Source organism: Momordica charantia (genome assembly GCF_013281855.1).
Source record: "Momordica charantia cultivar OHB3-1 chromosome 2 unlocalized genomic scaffold, Mcharantia_2.0 BLBB01000002.1, whole genome shotgun sequence".
NCBI lineage: Eukaryota > Viridiplantae > Streptophyta > Magnoliopsida > Cucurbitales > Cucurbitaceae > Momordica > Momordica charantia.
This window is the reverse complement of record NW_028275160.1, coordinates 1,806,606-1,828,898: the sequence shown is the minus strand read 5'-3', so window position 1 is coordinate 1,828,898 and position 22,293 is coordinate 1,806,606. Positions and strand designations below refer to the sequence as shown.

At 36.9% G+C, this 22,293-nt stretch overlaps 5 protein-coding genes across 19 annotated transcripts; 4 read left to right on the top strand and 1 right to left on the bottom strand.

The window, feature by feature from the left end:
- Positions 1-894: 894 nt before the first annotated feature.
- Positions 895-1,640, top strand: LOC148212639 (Late embryogenesis abundant (LEA) hydroxyproline-rich glycoprotein family). Its single transcript, XM_088120554.1, has one exon. It carries the CDS (start codon positions 979-981, stop codon positions 1,528-1,530), a length of 552 nt encoding a protein of 183 aa, XP_087976680.1. The 5' UTR covers positions 895-978; the 3' UTR covers positions 1,531-1,640.
- Positions 1,641-4,089: 2,449 nt separating this feature from the next.
- Positions 4,090-8,502, top strand: LOC111020616 (Rho GTPase activating protein with PAK-box/P21-Rho-binding domain-containing protein). Its single transcript, XM_022297318.2, has 5 exons — positions 4,090-5,273; positions 5,948-6,068; positions 6,335-6,454; positions 7,131-7,361; positions 7,723-8,502. The coding sequence occupies exons 1-5, from the start codon at positions 4,789-4,791 to the stop codon at positions 8,305-8,307; spliced, it is 1,542 nt and encodes a 513-aa protein (XP_022153010.2). The 5' UTR covers positions 4,090-4,788; the 3' UTR covers positions 8,308-8,502.
- Positions 8,503-9,150: 648 nt separating this feature from the next.
- LOC111020652 (uncharacterized) lies at positions 9,151-14,218 on the bottom strand. Of its 12 annotated transcripts, none has more exons than XM_088120711.1 (6): positions 13,822-14,213; positions 13,542-13,717; positions 13,301-13,328; positions 12,822-12,979; positions 10,022-10,083; positions 9,151-9,536 (listed from the first exon to the last, which is right to left on the bottom strand). In XM_088120711.1, exons 4-6 carry the CDS (start codon positions 12,892-12,894, stop codon positions 9,261-9,263), a joined length of 411 nt encoding a protein of 136 aa, XP_087976837.1. In that variant the 5' UTR covers positions 12,895-12,979; positions 13,301-13,328; positions 13,542-13,717; positions 13,822-14,213; the 3' UTR covers positions 9,151-9,260. The 12 variants fall into 12 exon arrangements, 6 of the variants coding, with proteins under 6 accessions (XP_087976837.1, XP_087976839.1, XP_087976838.1 ...); XM_088120713.1 differs by having other exon boundaries at positions 12,822-12,973; XR_015789285.1 differs by adding an exon at positions 9,566-9,602 and having other exon boundaries at positions 9,151-9,457; positions 12,822-13,717; positions 13,822-14,218.
- LOC111020650 (uncharacterized) lies at positions 10,015-11,113 on the top strand. 2 transcript variants are annotated; one of them, XM_022297364.2, is made up of 2 exons: positions 10,070-10,303; positions 10,391-11,113. In XM_022297364.2, exons 1-2 carry the CDS (start codon positions 10,159-10,161, stop codon positions 10,984-10,986), a joined length of 741 nt encoding a protein of 246 aa, XP_022153056.1. In that variant the 5' UTR covers positions 10,070-10,158; the 3' UTR covers positions 10,987-11,113. The 2 variants fall into 2 exon arrangements, with proteins under 2 accessions (XP_087976835.1, XP_022153056.1); XM_088120709.1 differs by having other exon boundaries at positions 10,015-11,113.
- A 2,299-nt stretch (positions 14,219-16,517) lies between the features above and the next one.
- On the top strand, positions 16,518-21,935 carry LOC111020649 (RNA-binding (RRM/RBD/RNP motifs) family protein). 3 transcript variants are annotated; one of them, XM_022297361.2, is made up of 10 exons: positions 16,519-16,676; positions 17,450-17,464; positions 18,056-18,562; positions 18,639-18,755; positions 18,938-19,078; positions 19,244-19,417; positions 20,193-20,400; positions 20,505-20,680; positions 21,239-21,324; positions 21,451-21,935. In XM_022297361.2, the coding sequence occupies exons 3-10, from the start codon at positions 18,089-18,091 to the stop codon at positions 21,593-21,595; spliced, it is 1,521 nt and encodes a 506-aa protein (XP_022153053.1). In that variant the 5' UTR covers positions 16,519-16,676; positions 17,450-17,464; positions 18,056-18,088; the 3' UTR covers positions 21,596-21,935. The 3 variants fall into 3 exon arrangements, with proteins under 3 accessions (XP_022153055.1, XP_022153053.1, XP_022153054.1); XM_022297362.2 differs by having other exon boundaries at positions 17,450-17,482; XM_022297363.2 differs by lacking the exon at positions 17,450-17,464 and having other exon boundaries at positions 16,518-16,676.
- Positions 21,936-22,293: the final 358 nt, after the last annotated feature.

Sequence of the window (22,293 nt, the reverse complement as noted above, 5' to 3'; positions counted from 1 at the left end):
TCTCCAGATTGTGGATTTCTTGGCACATGATTTTGTTACCCAAAATGTTTCCATTTATTGATAGAGACGTTTGTTCTATGTATATGCATATGCATTCACAGTGCTTCTTAAATCCATGGCTTTATTGCGGATATCAGTTTTATTAATTTTCAGTGGTTGAAACAATATGGCCGGTGTTGGTAAAAACTGTTTTGTTTGACCATGCATCTGACAGTTGGAGAGGAAAATTATTCGCGCGCTAAGACAGGTAAATTAGATTGAATTCAACCGACTAAAATAGATATTGTGTACCTGTTTAATGGATTCCTTCCTCCATCTACTTTCATTCACATGTTTATTGAAGTCAAATAGTAATAAGTTTTGTCTGAAGAGGGAGCACTCTTTTCAACTTCTTTATATTCTTGATTTGCACTTGTGCTAAACTTCTTCGCAATAGAGAGGAACTTGGTTAAAACATTTAATTATAAATGTAGTTAATTTGGTGTACCAATTTTTCTGAAATTGTAGTTATTTACTCATTTGTAAGCTGGTTGAAATCGTAGCCATCAATGATTTCACGTGTTGAAAATTTAAAAAACTTCAAATTGTAGTGCAATTTGGATAAAATTGTTGGAGCAGAAATCAATTGTTTGGATAAAATTCAACCCGAAAAGGAAAAAGAAAAGTTTGGTAACTCTCGTCAGTGAACCGTCGTCGTTTCACACAGTTCCTGGCTTCAGTCGGCCACGTGATTTCTCCGGTCGCAATCCGTCCATTCCTTTCCCAAATCCAACGCAATTGCTCTTTTCCTAAACTACCCTCATCCCACAGTGATCTTCTCAAGCTATGTGGAGGCTATTACCGTCATTTACCATTCCCACTCCATACAGCTCACTTCTCTTTCCTTCCTTTAAGCCAACTTTACTCTCTCTGGCCTCTCTCTGTTTCACCTACCACCTCCCAACCGTCGGCGTCGGAGCAGAATCTCCGGCGAAGAGCATGGGGAGAAAGCGTAACTGGAGCTGGAGCTCCGCCCTGGTCGGAGCGGCGTCGGCGATTGCGGCGACGGCGGTCGTTTCCGCGAAACCTAAGGACCCGACGTTCCACCTGATTTCAATCAAGTTCACTTCCTTCAAAGTGAAGCCGCCGGTGGTGGACGCCGAGCTCATCCTGACCGTCCACGTCACCAACCCCAACGTGGCCCCCATCCACTACTCCTCCACCGCCATGTCCATCTTCTACGACGGCTCCCTCCTCGGCTCGGCCCGGGTCGACGCCGGGTCGCAGCAGGCCCGGTCCTGCCAGGTCCTCCGTCTCCCGGCCCGGCTCGACGGCCTCAAGCTGGCCCACCACGGCGGCCGGTTCATCTCCGACGTCGCGAAACGGGAGATGGTTCTGGACGCGAGCGTGGACATTGGGGGAATCGCAAAAGTGCTGTGGTGGAGTCACAAGTTCAAGGTCCACGTGGACAGCCATCTCACCGTTGATCCCGTGTTCCTTGATGTACTGGATCAGGAAAATACTTCCCAACTTGAGCTCTTTCTTACTTGATTTGATCATATGATTATGAAATGAACAAGTATGCAATTATATATGTCTTTCTATTTGATTGTTTGCTTCCCTTATAAGATAAATAATTTAGTTACACATATTTTATATTATCCAATTTCAGTATAACAATCTTGTAGTAATTAGTACACTCTTTTATTGTTTTATTTTCATCTTTGCAGTATTTATTAATCCAAGATAAGTAGTCTAATGCTAAACATATATATATTATGATTAATCATTTGGTTAGTTGGGAATTTGTCTTGTCTGACTTTTTTTTAAGTACAACCATACGCGAACCGCGAGATTAAACTCACAATGTTTTAATTGTACCACCACATAAAATTAAATAGACATTTTCTTCTCAAATGAAGTGTCTAAAGGTTTGAAAAAGTTACACTTTTAATCTTTGAAGTTTGAAAATTAGTTTTAAATAGTTTCGTAATATTTTGACCCTCAGTAACTAGCACGCTCCTCTCCTGTCAACTCGAACTCTGATAGATTCTCTCTTCTCCCTTCGATGTGATATCTCCTTATAATTGGTGAATTTTATCTTCATATATATTTAAATTTATAATAATAGTGGTTAGGAAAAAAATATCAAGCAGAGATAAAATATAGGAACAGTTAGAAGAATATAAATGGACATTTTTTTTATCATCAAAGATGTTTTTGCCATTTTTCAATATCGGGTGACAAATAGGATACCTACAGTAAATTCTCTTAAGTTTAATACGTGGTGCCAGGAAATAGCCATGGTTATTGGTTAAATATGGGCCTGGGTTTAAGAGCCCATTTCCGAGTCCGAACTGGCTTGACCTTTAATAGAAAAATTATAGTAAATAAAGACTAACTTAGTTACTTTTAATTACATAAGTGTAACTTTCAAGATATATGTACATACCTAACTAATTTATAAAATGAGTGGATATCTATGTTCAATTACAATTTAGTCACTGACTTTAAAAAGCGTATAACAGTCCTTTGAATTTTCAATTTTGCATCTCATAGGTTATTTAGTAAGTTCAAAATTTCAATCTAATAAGTTTCAAACCTTTTTGACATTTTAAAATTTTCAATTAATTTTGTGTTAGGACTCTAAACTTTCAGTTTTACAAGTAATATGTTCATGAACTTAAAAACATATAATAGATCAATAAGTATTAAATATAAAATTAAAAGTTCGGGACATATTGGATATTTTTAAAGTTTATAAACTTATTGGACATAAATCAAAAGTTCAAAAATCTGTTATGCACTTTTTAAAATTCAATTTACTAGACAAAATTTCGAGATTAAATTTGTGACTTAACCTACTCAGAAATGAGAAGAGAGAGATAGCTGCTATTATCCTATCCATGTTGATGTGGAAAAATCAATGAGAAATGTGTGGATAATGATTAGTGTAGCTTTTTACTTCAGATTAATTAATGTTGAATTTAATCTAAAGTGATTTATTGTAGATATGGTTGCATGGAATCTTATAAAAAAAAAGTGAAAAGCGAAAAGAAAATGTTATAGTAATCATAATATTAATATAGTATGAGTAATTAAGTGCGTTACTTCAGGTAAAGGTAGCAGTGGAGTGGCAAAAGGCACGTGGAAAGCAATGCAATTTATAATCAACTTTGGATTTCAATTATTCTCCCGAAAAACAAAAAACAAAAATCAAAGAGTGTTCATTTTAATATCTATCAGGTTATTTATGATTGGTTCAAAATTCACCGACTATCATTATTGCTATTCTATTGAAGTGTCTCCAATAGATAGTTTGGGTGACTGAAGGCCTCAAAGAATGACTTTCAATATTTGACTCAAGTCGTATGGTGATTTTTTGTGCATGGGTAGGGAGACAATGCACATACTCCAGATTCCAAAAGACAATAGAATTCCGATAATTAAAAAATATATATATTTGATAGGTGAAAAAATAGGAGAAAATTAATTGTTTTGGGGTGAGTACCCAACCAAATTGAAAAGAGAGAAAGGAAAAAAAAAACTTAAATCATACCCATCAAATTTATAATTTAACATTCCTCTAAAAAAGGAAATTATAGTTTAACAAAATAAAATAAGCCCATACCGTAAAATACATCACATCATTCTTTCTGTCTTTAATTAATTAATGGTCACTATCAAATGTCAATGTAATTTAACAACCTCACATTTAACATGCATGTATGAAATTATCCCATAATTAGAGAATTTTCAATTTTTTGAAATCTAGAGAGTACATTACATTCAATTTGGGAGTACTTCACTTACATAATGTTTTAGTTTTATTTCCTACATAATTTACCTTTTATCTGTATGATCATTGGATATTTCTGACATTATTTCACAAAGTTAGGTTACATTATTCAGTCAGATTGCAACAAAATCTGAGATGAATTATTTATCGATCTTGCTTTTCATATAAACGACAGTTCGAAAACAGGAGATTTGGTTGACCCATTTAATATTTGGTGCCGATGAATAATGATGCATTAATTTCTTTAAATCTAACTTACATTTTCAATTAAATAAAAAGTCTGTTTTTTTCTTAAGAACATGATACCGCAACGCAATACTTCATCCAGAACTTCTCAAGAGAGGACATAGAAAAGAGGAAAAGAAACTGTATGAAATGGGAACTGTTCCTTCTGTTCAAGCGTTGGCAAGTTTCTATTTTTATCAGTAATGAGGCTTAAGATTTAAGAGAGGAGATTAGGGAATTGAAGCGCGTCTGTTCTCTTCTTGTTGGGGGAATGGAAACTGGAAACGGAGAGGAGCCAAAGAAGCAAAAGCCTAAAGTTGTAAAACCCACCATTAATGAAAGCGAAAAGGAGGAGGAAAAAAGGGAGGCGTCTGGTTGAAGCTGCCAAAATTAAAATTAGTAATAATTACTCTCTTGGTTTCTTGAGTCTTTGCCTTGAATTTCTCCACTCTTCTTCTCCATCTGCAAATTCCCCCACCCACATTTCTCAATCGGGATTTGCTTTCTTGTTTCTTCTTCCCCAATAAAAAAGATCAGCATTATAAAAGAGAGAAGGGAGAGAGGAAAGGGATTCTGTTAAATGATTCTCACGTCTTATTCCTTCAATCCAACTCTTCTCCAACCCAAATTCCTTCTTCCCTGTCAGCGTTTTCTCTCTTAGGCCTAATCTTTCGTTCGTTTCTGTTTTATGAAAGACGTTTTTGGGGGTTTTCTTTTGTGTTCCCAAGAAAAGAGAACAAAAAAGAGAGGCCCCCCTTTTTTTTTCCGCCTTCCCATTGCCAGCCATGACTGAGGTTGTTCTCCATTCTTCTGCCCATTTTGCTTCTTCTCGTAGAAGGGTATCTTCTTCTTCTCCTCCTCCTCCTCCTTCTTCTTCTGCAACTCCTGCTGTAACGTGCGCTACCTCTCCCAATGATGGATCTCTCCCCATTATTAACATGCATTCCCAAACACCCACTTCGTCTTCTTCCTCTGCTTCTGTGGATGGCGATGGGGATGTTACTGTGGTAGACTGTGAAGGGGAGGAGGTGGGGAAGGACGGGTTTAAGCAAAGAAGAGATCAGCTCTCATTGTTGGCTTTGATTGTAACCCTTTTTAGGAAATCTTTAATTGCTTGCAAGAGTGATAGAAGGGAGCTCTGTGCAATGGAGATCAGTTGGCCCACTGATGTGCGTCATGTCACGCATGTAACTTTTGACAGGTTTAATGGATTCTTGGGTCTGCCTGTTGAGTTCGAACCAGAAGTGCCTCGCAGGGCTCCCAGCGCCAGGTACATTTTTGGATTGCTTATGAATTCTGGCCATAATTTCAATTCTTAGGATTTGTCATTCTTTCTTTATGGTCTTTTATTGCCTTTGTGTGGTTCTTGAAGTTGAGTTGCTAATTGATTTTGTTTAATCCTCTTGGTCTTGCTATACTCTTATGACTTATCTTTTGCAATTCTGATGTTTGGAAATTGGTTCTAGTTGGATGAGGTTCAACCCTCCAAAACTCTGGTTGCCATCTGTCTATCTATCCATATAGCTATGTTTGGATTTGTTGTGAATAACTGATACCTTTGTTCTTCTTTCTTTTTTTCCTTTGAGATTGAGGATTTGTTGAGTAATGTTTCTGTTCCTGGAGTTGAAGCATTATGGAAATCAAAATGGAAACTTGTGAAGTTTCTCCTGAATAAATCCTTAGTTCATGTTTTTTGTAAAAAGAAAGAAGAATTGAGGAGTCCCGTTGCTTCGCTTTCTACCCAAAATGGAAAGGAAAGGGAAACATACGATTTTACTTCCCAATGAAATTTATCCTACAAACTCACATCATACGTGCGGCCCCTTTCATTTTGGTCCTCTGCATCACATCTCCAGTAATTCCATGGTCCCATGCATTTTTGGTGCTGTTCTTCTGCCTTAACAATTGATGTCTATAGTTACTTCATTTGGAATAATTTTGTAGTACAACTGTTTTTGGAGTTTCGACGGAATCGATGCAATTGTCATATGACTTGAGAGGGAATAGTGTGCCAACAATTCTTATACTAATGCAACACTGTCTATATGCTCAAGGAGGCTTGCAGGTACTTACATTTGTTTTTTCCTTTTACCCACACCACAACTCCTTTTTAATTAGCTATTCAAAATACTGCCTGAATAATCCCACTGAGGCCTAGTGAAAAAAAAAATGAAAAAGTTCTTCAGTCTTTTATCATGATGGTGAAGATAAGATGAATTTTCAGATATAATGCAGAAGGTGGTTTCCAGTCTTTTAGTTTTACACAGTGCCTATGCTTGTAAATTTGTTCGGTCTAATGCGTGCTTCTGAACCTTGCTTTCATGCCTTCAGGCTGAAGGTATTTTCAGAATTAATGCAGAGAATAGTCAAGAGGAGTCTGTACGTGATCAGTTAAATCGAGGAGTGGTACCGGAAGGCATCGATGTACATTGTTTAGCTGGCCTTATCAAGGTTATCTCATTTTAACAGTCTCCCACAAAGATAAATCTATGGAATGGTGAATTGCCTAATGCTGCTGATTGGTCTGTGAAAGTTTGTTTTAGTCATAGAAATTCTTATGAAATGATAAAATTATATCTATTCTGGTGCGTGTTAATAAGGAAATGTAATGTCTCAAAGAACATGAACTATAGCCATCAAATATGCTGGCCTGCATTCGTTCCCTTTTAAACAGCATGTCTAACAAACAATGAACTCTCTGTAATGTAAATTGAATGTTCATACGCCTCTTGAAAAGAACATACTATATGTACTTGAATCATCGTCTCTTCTCTTGGATATTATATGCCAAAGTTGATTGAGTGGTTTTAGACGATAGAACGACCTTATTTGAACAAGATCTTTCTATAGATTATACACTACTGTGTATCTAGAGTTCCAATGAATAACCTTTAGATGATAGATGCAGAAAATTTCATCATTATAGATTCTTTTTTAGCTCAAGTGCTCTAAGGAATGGTTCTATTTGCTCTCTTTCCACTAGTATGTCTGATTCTTGTGGTTTAGTTGGAAGAAATAAAAATATAACCAAGAGCTAGATGCTAATGTTGGCTATGAATGTGATTAGTTTCTTTTGCAAGTAATGTTGACTTCCATGTGCTCAATTTTTACTTGCTAAAATTCACAGGCTTGGTTTCGAGAACTCCCAGCTGGGATTTTGGATTCGCTACCATCGGAGCAGGTCATGCAGTGCCAGACAGAAGAAGAATGTGCTGATCTAATAAGGGATCTACCTCCTATTGAAGCTGCTCTACTGGATTGGGCAATCAACCTAATGGCAGATGTTGTCCAGCAAGAACATTTCAACAAGATGAATGCTCGCAATATTGCTATGGTTTTTGCACCAAATATGACTCAGGTGAAATTAGAATAGCTTATATTGATTGAATCCACTGTCTGGGGCAAGAAATATTGTTTCTAACTTGTGAGTCCACATGGCACATCTCGAAAATTTGGTACCTTAACTCTCTCTTCCTCCTATATGTGAGATTTTCTTTAATCCTTTTTGGAAACCTTTGTTTCCATGTGCAAAACCAACCTCGCTAATAGCGTGATAAGTTCCGAGATAATGCAACAGTACATAAGTTTGGTTTCTCTGATTGTTGAATTCCTGTTGTTTATTCCCTTTCAAGGGGGGACGGTGGAGGAGGGAGTCGGTTTGATGATTATTGGTTACTTGATCCATCTGATAATGGTTCCTTGGCGTACTTTTCGTGCAGATGGCTGACCCTTTGACTGCATTGATGTATGCTGTCCAAGTAATGAACTTTCTCAGGATGCTTATCATAAGGGCGTTGCGAAGAAGGGAAGACTCCATTCTCGACTTTGCTGCTACACATTTTGAGCCATCTGACGAGAGTGGACACCAGAGTCCTTCACAGTCCTGCCCTGGAGATACTATCGCCATATCTCAGGGGGCAGATCAGGCCGTGCCTGAATTTTTTGCAGAACCACCTGTTCTAGAAGCTCATTCCGACTGTACCGAAGGTGCACGGTTATCCGTTGGAGATGTTTTTTCTATAAGCAGTTTCAAGAAACTGTTACCTAATGGGTATGGAGCTTTACCGAACGCCCACGAAGACAAAGAAGCTGTTGCAGGTGATGACTTAGAGGCAGAAGAAGTTCTACCCCAAACTGAAAAGAACAAGACCGATCAATCAAATGGTTCAAAACTGAAAAAGGAAACTAACAAACTAAATAACCAGAACTCCTCGGTGTTCCAAGTCTTGGCGCCAGTGGAGAAGCGGCTGAGCAACCTGAGTTGTATAAACTCATGGACCGAGCGAATCGAAGCGTGGCGATAAATAGGTAACTTGTTAATGAAAACATGATGTACTATAGATACTGTTAAGAGTTTGTTGAATATGCCGACCCTGACCCATTTGAGGTTACTAATTTTCACGTTTGTTTGCTGCATTAACTTGATGGTTTGCAACTGCGCTTCACTATGGATGGCATTGGCATAACGTAATATGACACTTACTGTGCGGTTTCATGTATTTGTTCTCTGAGGAACAGCGGCACAAGAATTTGCCTTTTCAGTTATGTAATAAGAAAATCTTCAATTCTAGGCATCTGCTCAAAGCAGGTGGCAAATTTTATGTTTTTACATGAATCGTGAGGTTGTTTATTGAAAAAACAAAGAAGAAAGATGAATCACGAAGGGGTTGCAAATGAAATATCTGCTGCGGGATACCAATTTTGACAATATAGTAGAAGTTGCAGAACACTTTGAGTACATATTAGTAGACAAAGGACTTATTATCATCTCAAATATCAAATGATTTGAATATTTGATCCTCACTCTTGCAACTGTTGACCTAATAAAAATACCTAACATGTATAAGATGAGTAAAGGTTATATTGATTAACTATATATAAGAGTTTGAGTTAGGTAAAAAAGAAATTAATTAATTAATCAACTAGTATACTTGAAATTCTTACCGTGTACCACCACTAAAGAAGTGGAGAATTTCAAAAGTTTAGCGGTAGGCAACTGGAATCAACAGGAAAGATTGTTAAGAAAAAAAATTGTAGAAGAGAGATGAGTTTTTAGATCCAGAAAACAAGTTGTGCATGTGCGTGAAAAGAGTTCAATCTTTCTGTCTTGTGAAAAAGTATGTCAATTTAACCTAACAAATAAGAACTTGAAGGAAAAAAAATGGATCAATATGCACCCTACAAGGGGGAAAAGCATTCCAAAATGCAAATAAAACAAAACACTGCGGGGATTTGATGTTTTTATTTGAATCCTTCCTCAAACTACATGCATTGATTTGATTTCAGAAAGCAAATAACATACAGAGGAAGAGGCCACAATATCTGGATTCTGGAAACACAATGACGTGTTGCTTTTAGAGCCAGCATCAATGAAACTGTCCACGTCCGCAGTAGATTTGAAAGCCAACCATCCATCTGGCCATCTCATGTGAGAAGTATCGTTTGGAATATTCCCTATTTCATTGTCAAGTGGCAAAATAATACAACACGAAGCAGAGGAAGAGACATTATCACCAAGCTTTCTGTTCACATGCTATAACCATACAAAAACACCACTATCACCTTACAAGAAGAGTTGATTTACTGTGAGATTTCAATCCTGGAAAGTAAATAGTAATATGGAATCAAATTGAATTTAAATGACCAGAGAGATCAACTTAGCATATGTTTTTGTGGAAGATACAGGCCTAAAAATATCATTTTTAAAGGTTACTGGAACCAAAAAGAGGTTTTTGGCAAATACAACCACAGGCAGCTGTTTCATAAGTATGGTTTGGCTGTACATATCATTTCCATTAGATATTTTCCTCATGTGTAGGATAACGATAATAGCAATATGAAAATGTTATCTACAGGGGCGTGCTAAATATAAATGTTCAAAGGAAACCATATTTTAGTCTCCAAAACAATCAGAACCACCGAATCCATGCCTGCCCTTACAACCACCCGTCTATATTCCACTCCAAGAGACCCAAAAGAAAAAAAGAAAAATCAGCTGGCCTAATTAATAAGCCTTACCTTGATTGTTTCTACCCATTGCCAATCTCGTGCATCCTTTCCATCTCCGCTCTCCAGTCCACCTGCAAGAATTCATTTCCTTTAGGTCTTAGATTTTATCTTCAGAACCAGAAATCACAATTCTGCAGAGCCAAGCCATGGCTGCCTGCAAAAGCTTCCAGCACATCTTTGAAAGGCCGTTGCCTGAGAAGCAAACTCTTCTTGAGTCAGTCATGCCACCGTGGAGCCAGAACATTAAACCTGTTGAGCAAACTGCGCGGTCTTCATTCTCTGAGCTATTTGGTGAGCTCTATTCCAAAGATAATACGGTTTCATCTTTATCTGCTTCGCTTTCCATACCACATGACCGATATCCATTATCTTCCATAGATTCAAGCCAAATGTCAACAAACAAAAACCAGAATGAGAAGGAACACCAGACAAAAAACTTCTCCTTCTCCTTCCCTCTTGGGAATAATCATTTCAGCTGCAACAAGAATCATATTGGCTTTTCATCGGTGAAGTCAGAAAGTTTGCAACTTTGCACAGAGAGACTTGGGTCTGAAAGTTCGGATAACGTCGAGGACTTGAAAGGTGAGATGATCAATGAAACCTGGCAAATCAAGGAGAAAGTAGTGAGTACTTCCCTCAGGCATTTTGCAGCTGGGAGTGGGAGATCAAGGACGAGCAGAGAATCTTTCCCTCCACCTTTATCTTTCGTAGGAAAGAGCGGAAAGGCAGGGGTTTGCTTCACTTCCTATAGGCAAGATGGTAGGTTTGTCTTGAAAGAAGTAAGAATTCCCAGTCAGGAATTTCTACAAGCACACAGAGAGGATGGATGTCTGAAATTGCAGATTGTTCAACCCAATGACTACGTGGAAGAGGAAGATGAAGGGGATGAAGAGCGTGATGATGTAGTAAACAACAATGAAGAATATGGAGAAGATAGTGATGTTAGCAATGTTAGGGACAATGGTCAATCTTGAAAGATAGCAAAATAAGCCCAGAAGGTCAAACCCTCATCCTTTATTGTATAAGCTATGGTGTGTTTGATTTTAGAGACTTTGTTTTCCTTTCCAGAGATGGTAAGAAAAAGGCCACTTTCTTCTTTTCTGTGTTAGCTTGCATTCATTGAGAAGGAAATCCTGATAACTGCTGTGATGGATCAGCTAAATCTTCATGGTAACGAGCTAAAAGGATTACGTTTGAGCAATAACTTAAACCTGAAGTAGTGAGAGAATCCTTATTCATGAAAACAGAATTCCCAAATAGATAGTTCTCTGTCATAGCAAGTACGACGACCATGAATTTAGTATATAATAACTGAAAGTTCCAACATGGTTACTCTTCAAAGTTTGACCACCAAAAAATTTGCAGATTGAAGTGATGCATCACAGAGTTTCTAGCAACACACTATAAATTACCGAGCAAGAAGTGAAGCACAGATGGATTCTAAAAAATCTTATTTTAAGTCAATGAGGTTATCTTGAGATGGGAAAGAGAAGGTGATAACTGAAATTATAGTTATGAGTGATTGTATGATTGTACGATTGCTTCTTCCCACTTTAAAATATTCAAGAAGGCCATGATGCCAGCCCTTGAGAGAAGTACATTGAGACAATTTATGATGAGAGTAAAAATGAAAGGGGAGAAGGAATCACCTTCTTTTGTACCTCTAGGCTCTAGGCTTCCCCAGTAATCCTTTCGGATATCCGTGAGTGTCCAGGCCAGCTCACGCGCACCTCAACTAATCTCATGGGACAACCGTCTGACTCTACAACATTTGGTGCCAGAAAACATATAGGAATTACTCATTCCTAAGGTAGGTGGCCATCATGGAGTTTGAACTCATTCTCTCCTACTTAACCCTAGCTCCTTTGAACCAATGAGCCACTCATGATAGTTGTAGGCTTCCCAATTATGATAATAGAATAGTTGGCACTTGAGAGACAGACGGCCCATAATCCATGACCTCCATTATTACCCAAATATCAGTGGCCAGTGCACCCTTTATTAGCTTACCAGGAGTCGCAAGATCATTCATTCACTGTCACCTTGCCACTTCTTTCCGGATCTTCATCTTGGTGCAAGATAAGCGACCCTTATAAAGAAAAGAAACTATAATATTTATAATATTTTGTTAATTGGAAGGGTTTTTTTTTTAACTTCCAGCCTTGGGTTGAGACTTTCCCGTCTCTTTAATATATTTCGCTGGTTTAATAAAATGCCGTTGTTTCTTATCATCAACAGCCACAACCATAAACAACAATCCTTAATATATTAAGCAATAGTTGATAAAAGAATAAATATTATAAGACGATCAGGATCACTCAAATCAATGTAATGGCCCCCAGATCCTCATCACAGTGCCAACTTATAATGTTACTTACGACAGTGAATGCTAGGAAATTAATTTCTCAAGTCAACGGGGTACACTACAAAATGCAATACTGGAAAGCAAAACTCAGGAGGCATAATGAATACAGGACTCTGAATGAATGACCTCAAGCCTCGAGGAACGATTTTTGAACTCAGAAAGAGATGGAAATATTTGTTGTATAATTTTATTATAATGCATGTGGTAGCTACAGATAAGACTGTAATCCTTTTTCCTGTGTTAGAGGATTAGGACCACAATCCTGAGAAGAGATGCTAATGACGGCACCCCCATTTATTGCTCAGGAGAGTTTCTTTGGAAGTTGGAAGTAAGATTTTTGCGCAAGAATGAGCAATTGGACAGACACTTGGAGAATTCACCAATAATAAATAGGTAACTATCTTTAATAGATACTCTTCCAAAAAAACAAGAGAGAGAACTCACGTGCATAGGGTAGAGGTTCACCAAGGTACTGACGAGAATTTGATCCAAAAATCCAGAATTGACTCAGTTCCATGAACGTCGACCCTTGCCTATGATGAAATTATGACCTCCAGGCAAGCAGGCCATCGTCAGACATTTCCAAGTTCCAGCTTCTGCATCTTAAATTTCAACCCATTGATTATCAGTTATTACTACCTAAATTATTCTTGCAGATGTCGATAAACAATTGCCAATACAAAGCACCTAAATATTTTTCAGAACTATAAAACACAATCTAAAATGAACAGAAGAAAATCTATGATATTCCAATTGCTTCCCCACTGTTCAAAGCCAAGGAACTTTTCCACACATCACCTAACAAGTTCAATGCCCAGCTCACCCAGATTACGAATGTGCATTGAAATTGAGGATAATGATCTAGCTTAATGCTCCTGGATTACAACAATATTAACGCAAATCATATAAATTAATAATCTTACCTTGCCTCCGTGCAAGCTCCAATTTCTCCTGTTCAATTTTTATGCAATGTTGCAATAAGTATAAGAAACAAGTAAACTGATAGGCATTATAAAACAAGCAGCAAGTAAAGGGGATCTAAAACATTCAGCTCGCTAGTAAGACGAACTTTAATAAGAAACTCAGCCAAGAAAACCATAAATTTATAATCACAGCAAATCTCTAATGGATCCATAGTTTAAGAAAGCAATTTCAGTCACTAACCCATATTATATAATTCGGAGAACAGACATCTATACCCGACGACATAAAATTTTATCACATCAACAATACTTCGAAAGTACTCTAATGTAGACGTTTTCTGCAGCTCTTTCCTCCCCACTGATTACAGTCTCTGAAACAAATATCACCCCTGTTGCCGTTTTTCTTTACTGTCTAACCTGCACGAAGTAGAACACCATTTCAGTGAGATTACAATACAATATAACTGGTGTTATGGTGCACGATGCACACTATATCAAGAGTATAATACAACATTACGAACAATTCAGTAAGCCAGCCTATTAGGGCATTCATCGCTAGATTCTACAAGATTATACATATATCGGCCCAATCACTACAGTTTTGATTCAAGCACAAAGAGAGCAGCAGGCTCGCTGAGAGTTGCTTGGGAAATTGACATAAATGGCACACTGAAAAAAACTATTTGCTCAAAGCCCACAGTTGAAAAATCACTTCCAATTCTTCCTCTCTTGATCTTTCTCGTTCGAACTACTGAAATTATTCAAATCACTTCTTCTTCCTTCTTCCTCTCTTAATATTTATGGGATATTTCTTCCTATTCATTTCGCCCGTTTTTCTGTTATCGTGCGTGCTTTCAACGCTTCGCGGATTGTTCTCGTTGAACGCCTTCGCCTGCGCCTCGCCCGCGAAACTAAAAGGTTAGGATCTCATCTCACTAAACCTACACTTAATAGCCATGGGTCATGTTTAATTTCGCTGCGGAGTTCTTCTTTGACGTTGTGGGTTTAGGGTTTTAGTTTGAACAATTATGTGAAATATTTATGTCTTTCGGGCGAATTAGGTAGAAATTGCCGTGTGTTTTGAGAACCTCTTGAATTGGGTTTATGGCTTTTTGCGGTTTCGGGCGAGATTGATAAGTTTTTAGAAAGTATTTAGAATTCGTTGGAAAGTACGGGCAAATTGGGGATCTGGGGTTAATTTCTTGGTGTAATTTCTCGTGGTATCCCGGGCGAGATTCAACGAGAAAAAGAGCTTCGAAGAATCTCGTTCGAGGTACCACGAGAAATGAAGGTTGGGGCGGTTTCCCCGAGATATTATACAGCTTCACATTTCTGTCGGCTGCTTTCACGTTTTATCTCGCGCGCTAAGTGTAATATGTTATTTTTTGACCTACATTAATTTTATAAATCGATGTAATAGTTTGTTCATAATTAAAATTACAAACGAAAAAAATTATACGAAAGCTAGCGGTGCAAATGTGCAAGTTCACAGGTGAAAACAAACATATTCTAAAAAATAAATATCACCCACCTTGTTGATGTACAAAAATATCACTTTCAGATGGAAAAGTCAGAGGTAATTTGCAGGTCGGCAGTTCTTTTTGTTCTCTCATAACTGAGTACAAGATGAACTGATGAAAATTAAAGTCCTTCGTGGGAATGTTTGTTGAATATGCGAGTTAGATGTTTTCCTTAATTGAAAAACTTCAATTTTCGGTCAAGACAGATGCATTTCACGGACGTGAAATTAATGTAGGTTAACAAATTCTCTACATTTCTCGCCCGTGAAATTTTCGACCGAGAATTTAGTCATTTTTTCAGGGATAGTTGGGTACATTTACTTCCACTACGCGTCAGAAAAAGTACTAATAAGGTGGATCATTTGAGCAATAAGTTTAAGTTTTTCTTGGGAGGCTATTTATGTTAATTTTCCGAGTTGCTTGCAATTCTCACTTTCCGAAGTTCGATTTCGTTGCAGATTAACTCTCCGTGTGGGTAGAAAAAAGAGTGAGTTTCATCGTTGACGGGGAGTTGTGTTTCAATTTGCTTTTTTTTTTTTTTTGGTCTGTGTTTTTATTCGAAAAGTGTAATAAAGCTACGAAAAATCAAATATATTTGAAAAATAATATATATATATATATATATATATTAAATTTACGTTATACAGTATAATTTCTCAAAATTTTTAATATGGACTACCTAAGTGTTTTTTCTACATCTCATTTGCTTATATTTCAACAACTGTGGGGTTTAATACTTAAAAGAAGGGAAAAAAAATTTGTAGGTTGTGATGTGTGATTCGAGCCTACACATATATAATACACCAATTGTTTTTTTCTTATATTTTTTTAGACCTTCTATCTTATTTATGAAATGCATAAATAAATAAAGATATAATTTATCGGATACTACATGTCAACATTCTATAGGACGGAAAGCATCGAGTCATCATAACGACTCTGCATGAAAACCGAACATTGGAATGAAAATTAAACAGTATTTCATAGAAGCCAAACAGAAACATAAGAGATTGGTTATTTAGAACTTCATAAAGGCCAAGTTGACCAATATAACTCTTAATGGCTTATCATAGCACTTTGCGTCGCTTACCTCAATTGCTTTTCAAACAGCGTGTTGCGATTTACTGAGCAGTCGTAACAATTTATACAACGATGTCAAGGCTCTTAAACCTAAAAATAGATGGACTTTATTAAATTTTCAAGTACGTGAAACTATCACCTTATGAAGTAGAGATCATACTTAAACTATATTGATTGTCAAAACTTTTTCCTTTTCCTAGACATGTTTCATTATTCGCTGACCACACCTAAATTCGAACTTCGTGGAATTGGTTATTTTCGCAATCAAACATATATAATTACAACATACATAAATCTAACTTCAATCTACTTAAATTAATATATAAGTTTACCATGCCTTAATCGAATTTTATTTACATATAAAATAAATTAGTTGTGCCAGTACAAGTATAACTCAACTTAATACATATATCATTATCTTCATTATCAAAGAGTTAGAGACAAGAGATCGGTGTCAATTAATCTGGAGTTAATTTAAAGGTTTATTCACGAGAATGAATGCCAATTGGCAAGGGTAGAATTGAATGGGTAAAGGCGTCAATAGGGGGTTGAGAGGAGGGCTATTTCGTAAAATTGTTTCTGTGGGGTTAATGGCCCATCCCCTCGATACTAAGGACAAGGAGCCCCAAAATCTCCATTGAAGCAACAGTCTAGGGTTCGTTCCTCGGGTTAAAGCAGTGGGTCTAAATATTTTCTACGATTCTTCATTTTGGAGCTCTCAGTTTCCGCAGAGTTCTCCATTTAGTTACGCTGAATTCTCACACACAGCATCTTTGGTACTCTCTCGCTCCTTATCTCATCGTCCATGTCTTTCTTCAATCTATCTTCTCCACTCTTCTATTGCCCTACTGTTTTTATTTTATTTTCATTATCCTCTTTGACTCTCCGATTCTTTCTGTGCTTCTTGTGGTTTGAAGTCGAAACTGCTGCTTTCTCTTCTATTCTTGCATTTTATGTCGCCTGGACGGCTGGAATATAATGGGAATACTAATTCGAGTGGTATAAAATCTGGGGTTAAAGTTTAAAGGCGAAGGGTTTCTTTTTCGACGAATTCCGAAACTGAAAATATCAGTTATCTTGAGAAGGCTTTTGCAATACTATAAGGAGAAGGGAAAGTAAATCGTTTGAACTGTTGCGCATGCTTCTTGGGCTCGAGCTTGGACGAGCATCTAGCTGTTTAATATTTGAGACCTTGAAAATTGAGCCGTTTTAAGGATACATGAATCGAAAGATAGGTTAGCATTCGCGTGACTGCACGAGGTTAGATGTAATATTGTAAGGTAGACGTTAGGCGAAGGAAGGATATTGTATTATTTAACTTAGTAGTGAAGTTGATGGATTAGATGACGAATGCACCAAAATACTTTTGATGCTTGTAGCTTTCTACTCTTTGGTCATTTTGGGTAATCCCAGGTCTTCAAACGGTGGCTTGTTTGATTTTTTTTAGAGCTGAACGCCGCATCTTTTTATGTGATGTTATTTTACTTATTGTTAAGCTGGTGTGGGCAACGATTCCCAATCTGAGTGCCATTTCTTTATTCTTTTGCAGGGGGTACGCAGATTGGTATGTTGTTTGGAACTGGTATATGTTTTTGTGAGATGGACAAAATTGATTCTCCATTAGTAGCAGCAGTCTCATTCCTTTTTTGTCTAAACCTTTTATATCAAAATAGTTCCGTTGGATCTCATATGCTACTTTGTGTGGCATTGTTATGTCCTTGCATTAAAGTCAAGCATTCTATTGTCTCCATAATTTATTCTGCTGCCATTAACATTAGTTTCTTGAGATATTCAGAAAATGGATAGCCCTTGAAAAAAGATGTAGAAAGCTAATTTGTCAAAAAAGTTTTCGTATAGCAATCATTCTGATTTCGAGACATTCATATCTTTATGTTGTTTTGCACCACCTCCGTAATTCTCATTGTAATCACTAAGAGACTCATGAGCCGGTCTCTTTTATGCTACTTGTGTTATAAACATTATCCCTCTAGAAAAAGTCTCTCACATTTCAATCCCCCTGAGTCTATTCTCATGACAACTTTCATTTCAACTTCTTATTGTGCACTCCATTTGGCCTTTCTTTTTGTTTCCTCCTCAGTAATTTTTTTATATCTCCCCATGAATTCTTCTTCTGGCCTCCGTGCCTTCTTCACAGTTACCTTGCAAGCTTGTTTTATTAGACAATAAGATGCCAAGGGGAAAGGGAAATGCTTCATCTACTGCTAGACCAGTTGAACCTGAAAAGCAGAATGAATCTGAAAAGCCAGTTGATTCTGATGAGAGGGTAGATCTTGATGTTGATAATGATCCTGAGGAGACAATGGAAGAAGATGTTGAGTACGAAGAAGTAGAAGAGGAGGAGGAGGTTGAAGAAATAGAAGAAGTTGAAGAAGAGGAGGAAGAGGAAGAGGAGGAGGAGGAGGAGGAGGAGGAGGAGGAGGGTGAGGAAGAAGACGTTGAAGAAGTGGAGGATGGTGGAAACAATGATAATGGAAATGATGCGCAAAATGAAATTGGCAATGACGAGGATGAAAAGAAAAGGCATGCTGAGCTTCTTGCCCTACCTCCTCATGGTTCTGAAGTATATATTGGTGGTATTCCTCAAGATTCTTCTGAAGAGGATTTGAGGAGTTTCTGTGCATCAATAGGAGAAGTTACAGAGGTAAGCTCAGTTATACTTATACTATATCCAGATTTTGTGCTTTTCATAGGGACTAATAATATTTTGCTACAAGCAGGTTCGCATCATGAGAAGTAAAGACTCAAATGAGAATAAGGGCTTTTCATTTGTTACCTATAAAAGTGTAGAGTTGGCTTCTAAAGCGATTGATGAGCTGAATAACACTGAATTCAAGGTATCTTTTATTTTTTTACTTCTGTTTCTGGTCCATTCATAAATAAGTTGATACATTAGGTGCAAAGTAGGAAACTGAAGCTGCAAACTTGTGGATTCTCTGAATCTTTTGGAATCTTCTATGTTTTTTTCTCCCCAATACCTCTTCTTAGTACTTTCTCTATACTTTTGTATGTGACGTAGGGGAAGAAGATAAAATGTTCATCATCTCAAGCAAAGCACCGTTTGTTCATTGGTAATGTTCCCAGGAGCTGGGGTGAGGAAGATCTTAGGAAGGTTGTGACAGATATTGGACCTGGAGTTACAGCAGTGGAACTAGTAAAGGTTAGCATGACAGAATCTTCATGCTGTATCTTAACATGACTTCTTTGCTACATCCGTACTATCCTGTTGTTCCACAAATATCTCCCTGAAGACTTTATAAGTTTGTCCACCATAACATGGTTTACAAGTCTCTAGGATTTGATGTCACTCAATATTTGGTTGCAGGATATGAAGAATACTAGCAATAACAGGGGTTTTGCTTTTATTGATTACTATAATCATGCATGTGCTGAGTACTCAAGGCAGAAGATGATGAACCCCAAATTTAAGCTGGACGATAATGCTCCGACTGTAAGCTGGGCAGACCCTAAAAATGCCGATTCATCTGCTGCTTCACAGGTATTGCCCAATTGCCTTTACATTTCACACATGACTGGTCCATTCCACGTGAATGTTATTTATTTTGTTCCATTGAATAATATTAGTATTAAATGTATTTGATTAAATTTTATATAACTCAGGTTGTTTAATAAATTACGCTTATGGAGTAATTGTAAAATGTTTTTTTTTTATGTAAGATAGTATGCTGTAGCTAATGACGATCTTGTAATTGTTTATGTGAGTAAGAACTATCAAATATATATCGTTCAAGATTTAATTATTTGTGTCAGTTTTTATCTTTGTGCATATAAATTTGTTGACAAATAAAACTTGAATGGTAAAATTGATAATTGAATTGAGTTTGATATCAAGTTTTCTAATCTAACAACTAATTTGTAATTGTAAAAATTAAAATAAGTAATTTCAAATTTTCAATATATCTAGAGTACAATAATATTCTTAACTATTTGTAATCATGCAATCAGTATTTGGTTAACTGCGTAAAAGGACATAAAAGATTGAAAATGTTTGTTCTATCCTCGCATGTGCAACTTGACCTAAAATTTAAATTTATACGATGATAAACATAATGATCAATGTAAAGTTTGTGTGATATGTCTTAACCAATCCTTTGCACCTTATAGTTAATTGATTTTTGTATAGATGGCCTTAGTTGGTTATTGACTGAAGATGGGACATGTTGAGTCTAGTTATATTGATTTCAGACTTTATCTTTGTGTGTTTTTTTCTTTCCAATTATAGTTTTTTGACCATCTTTTTCTGGTCAATACAGGTGAAGGCAGTTTATGTAAAAAATTTACCAAAGAATGTAACACAGGAGCAGTTGAAAAGGCTTTTTGACCATCATGGGAAAATTACAAAAGTGGTTTTGCCTCCTGCAAAATCTGGACAAGAGAAGAATAGAATTGGTTTTGTACATTTTGCGGAGAGGTCCAGTGCTATGAAGGCTTTAAAAAATACTGAAAAATATGAATTGGATGGTGATCATTTCTTCAAAAGCTCTTCTGTTATTTATTTATCCCTTTTACTCACCATCAAATGGGGCTAGTGTCTGATATCTGTTTTTCCACAATTGTATATCCAGGTCAAGTTTTGGAGTGTTCTCTTGCGAAGCCACAGGCAGATCAGAAGTCTGGAGGATCCAATAGCCAAAAGTCAGGATTGCTTCCTAATTATCCACCTCGTGTTGGATATGGCTATGTTGGAGGTGCTTATGGTGGTGCTGTAAATGCAGGATATGGTGCTTCTAGTTTTTCTCAGGTGAGATGTTTGTTCAAAACTCAATTGCTCATGTCTTGATAAGATTAACCTATCCATATCTTTTTGAGTTATCTTTTGTCGGGACAAGTGGCTTTAAGAGTATAGTTATCACTTGTGCTTAGAAGAATTCAAATAGTTTTGTGAATGTTACTTGACGTCAGGATATAATAACATTGGATTTGATTCATCTAGTCCAATGAAAGGAACAATTTGATGTTTTTTAAATTATTCGACCTGAACTTTCTGGGGCTTCTGTGTATTCCATTGGCTTTGAAGCTGACTATTTTTCCTCTTTTAGAGATGAAATAAAGAAACCCTGTGCTGTTGCATTTGCTTTGTCTCTAAACAAAAATTGGGAAAGATACCTCAACCGATATTTGTTCATGTTTATCTTTCGTTCTGTTCAGTATGATGACTGATATCTCAATCACTTTTCCTGGGCTAAAATTAATGTATTGTGCTGTTGCATTTGCTTCTGTGCTTGGATGTACGTTTTGCAGTTCATATTTTTTCTATGAAGTAAAATGTTTTTCTGATTAAATTGCTCCTGAGCTGCAGCCGTTAATATATGGAAGAGGACCAACTCCTGCTGGCATGGCAATGATGCCAATGTTGCTGCCTGATGGACGGATTGGCTATGTCTTGTAAGCTCATACGTCTTCTCTATAATCCATTGAGATAGTACAGACTACAGTTGCAAAATACAATCCATTTCTAGTCTAAATAGATTCTATAGCTTAAGCTAAAAGCTTCTGGATATTTATTTGCAGGCAACAACCAGGGTCACAGATGCTAACTCCTCCTCCACATCCAAGAAGTGGCGGAGGAGGAAGTGGCAGTAAGAATGGTGGCAGTTCTAGTAGGGGTAGACACACACATGACAGTGGGCACGGGCGTAGGTATCGGCCATATTAGTTTCTGCCGTTGAATCTTCTCCGCCATGAACAGAAAGGTTTCTGCTGGAAGTACCTCTTCGTCTAACATTGTGATCATAGATTCTTCTTCGGTATTGATAAAGTGGAGCTAGCTCATTTATTGGCTTTGTAACGTGCTTGTTAGTTTCTACCAATATTATCTAGGTTACAGCTCATATTAATTTATGTGTTTTTCTCTCGGTTTCGTTCTTTTTGCTTCCCACTTTTAGATCAGAATTACGATTTTAGTGATCGAATTCTGTGTGGTAAAAATGGTGATCTTGAACTTGGAGAATTGCATTTTTTACTTCAAATATGAGTATGGCTTACGTGGTTACAAATCCAAGTTCGCCTGATATGCATACAGCTGAAGGTAACAAATGAAGAGTGCTTGGTATCTGTTATCCTTCCTATTTGATTATTTGGCAAGGGTGCGATCAAATTTTATCTGACTGGTATTAATTATCTGATAAAAACTAAAATAATGCCACAATGGTTTATATCGAAATATTGATTCCACCAATTAAATTAATTAATCACTTAATAAACAAACAGTTCAACTTAAACAATTAGAAACAAAAAATAACTAATCACACTAAAGTTTTCTGTATATATTGTGATATTTTGTGGGGTCAATAAGAAAACTAAGAAACAAACATGCATTAGCCCCTGAAACAAAATTTTTGAGGAACCGTTACC

Excerpts from the sequence above, each read along its gene's own strand:
- LOC148212639 (XM_088120554.1), top strand. The coding sequence starts at position 979 with ATGGGGAGAAAGCGTAACTGGAGCTGGAGCTCCGCCCTGGTCGGAGCG.
- LOC111020616 (XM_022297318.2), top strand. The coding sequence starts at position 4,789 with ATGACTGAGGTTGTTCTCCATTCTTCTGCCCATTTTGCTTCTTCTCGT. Across the intron at positions 5,274-5,947 it reads CGCAGGGCTCCCAGCGCCAG|TACAACTGTTTTTGGAGTTT; the intron begins GTACATTTTTGG and ends ATAATTTTGTAG. Across the intron at positions 6,455-7,130 it reads GTTTAGCTGGCCTTATCAAG|GCTTGGTTTCGAGAACTCCC; the intron begins GTTATCTCATTT and ends TAAAATTCACAG.
- LOC111020650 (XM_088120709.1), top strand. The coding sequence starts at position 10,159 with ATGGCTGCCTGCAAAAGCTTCCAGCACATCTTTGAAAGGCCGTTGCCT.
- LOC111020652 (XM_088120712.1), bottom strand. The coding sequence starts at position 12,894 with ATGGAACTGAGTCAATTCTGGATTTTTGGATCAAATTCTCGTCAGTAC. Across the intron at positions 10,084-12,821 it reads TGAACCTCTACCCTATGCAC|GTGGACTGGAGAGCGGAGAT; the intron begins GTGAGTTCTCTC and ends GAATTCTTGCAG. Across the intron at positions 9,537-10,021 it reads AATGGGTAGAAACAATCAAG|CATGTGAACAGAAAGCTTGG; the intron begins GTAAGGCTTATT and ends GTATGGTTATAG.
- LOC111020649 (XM_022297363.2), top strand. The coding sequence starts at position 18,089 with ATGCCAAGGGGAAAGGGAAATGCTTCATCTACTGCTAGACCAGTTGAA. Across the intron at positions 18,756-18,937 it reads TGAATAACACTGAATTCAAG|GGGAAGAAGATAAAATGTTC; the intron begins GTATCTTTTATT and ends TATGTGACGTAG. Across the intron at positions 19,079-19,243 it reads CAGCAGTGGAACTAGTAAAG|GATATGAAGAATACTAGCAA; the intron begins GTTAGCATGACA and ends ATTTGGTTGCAG.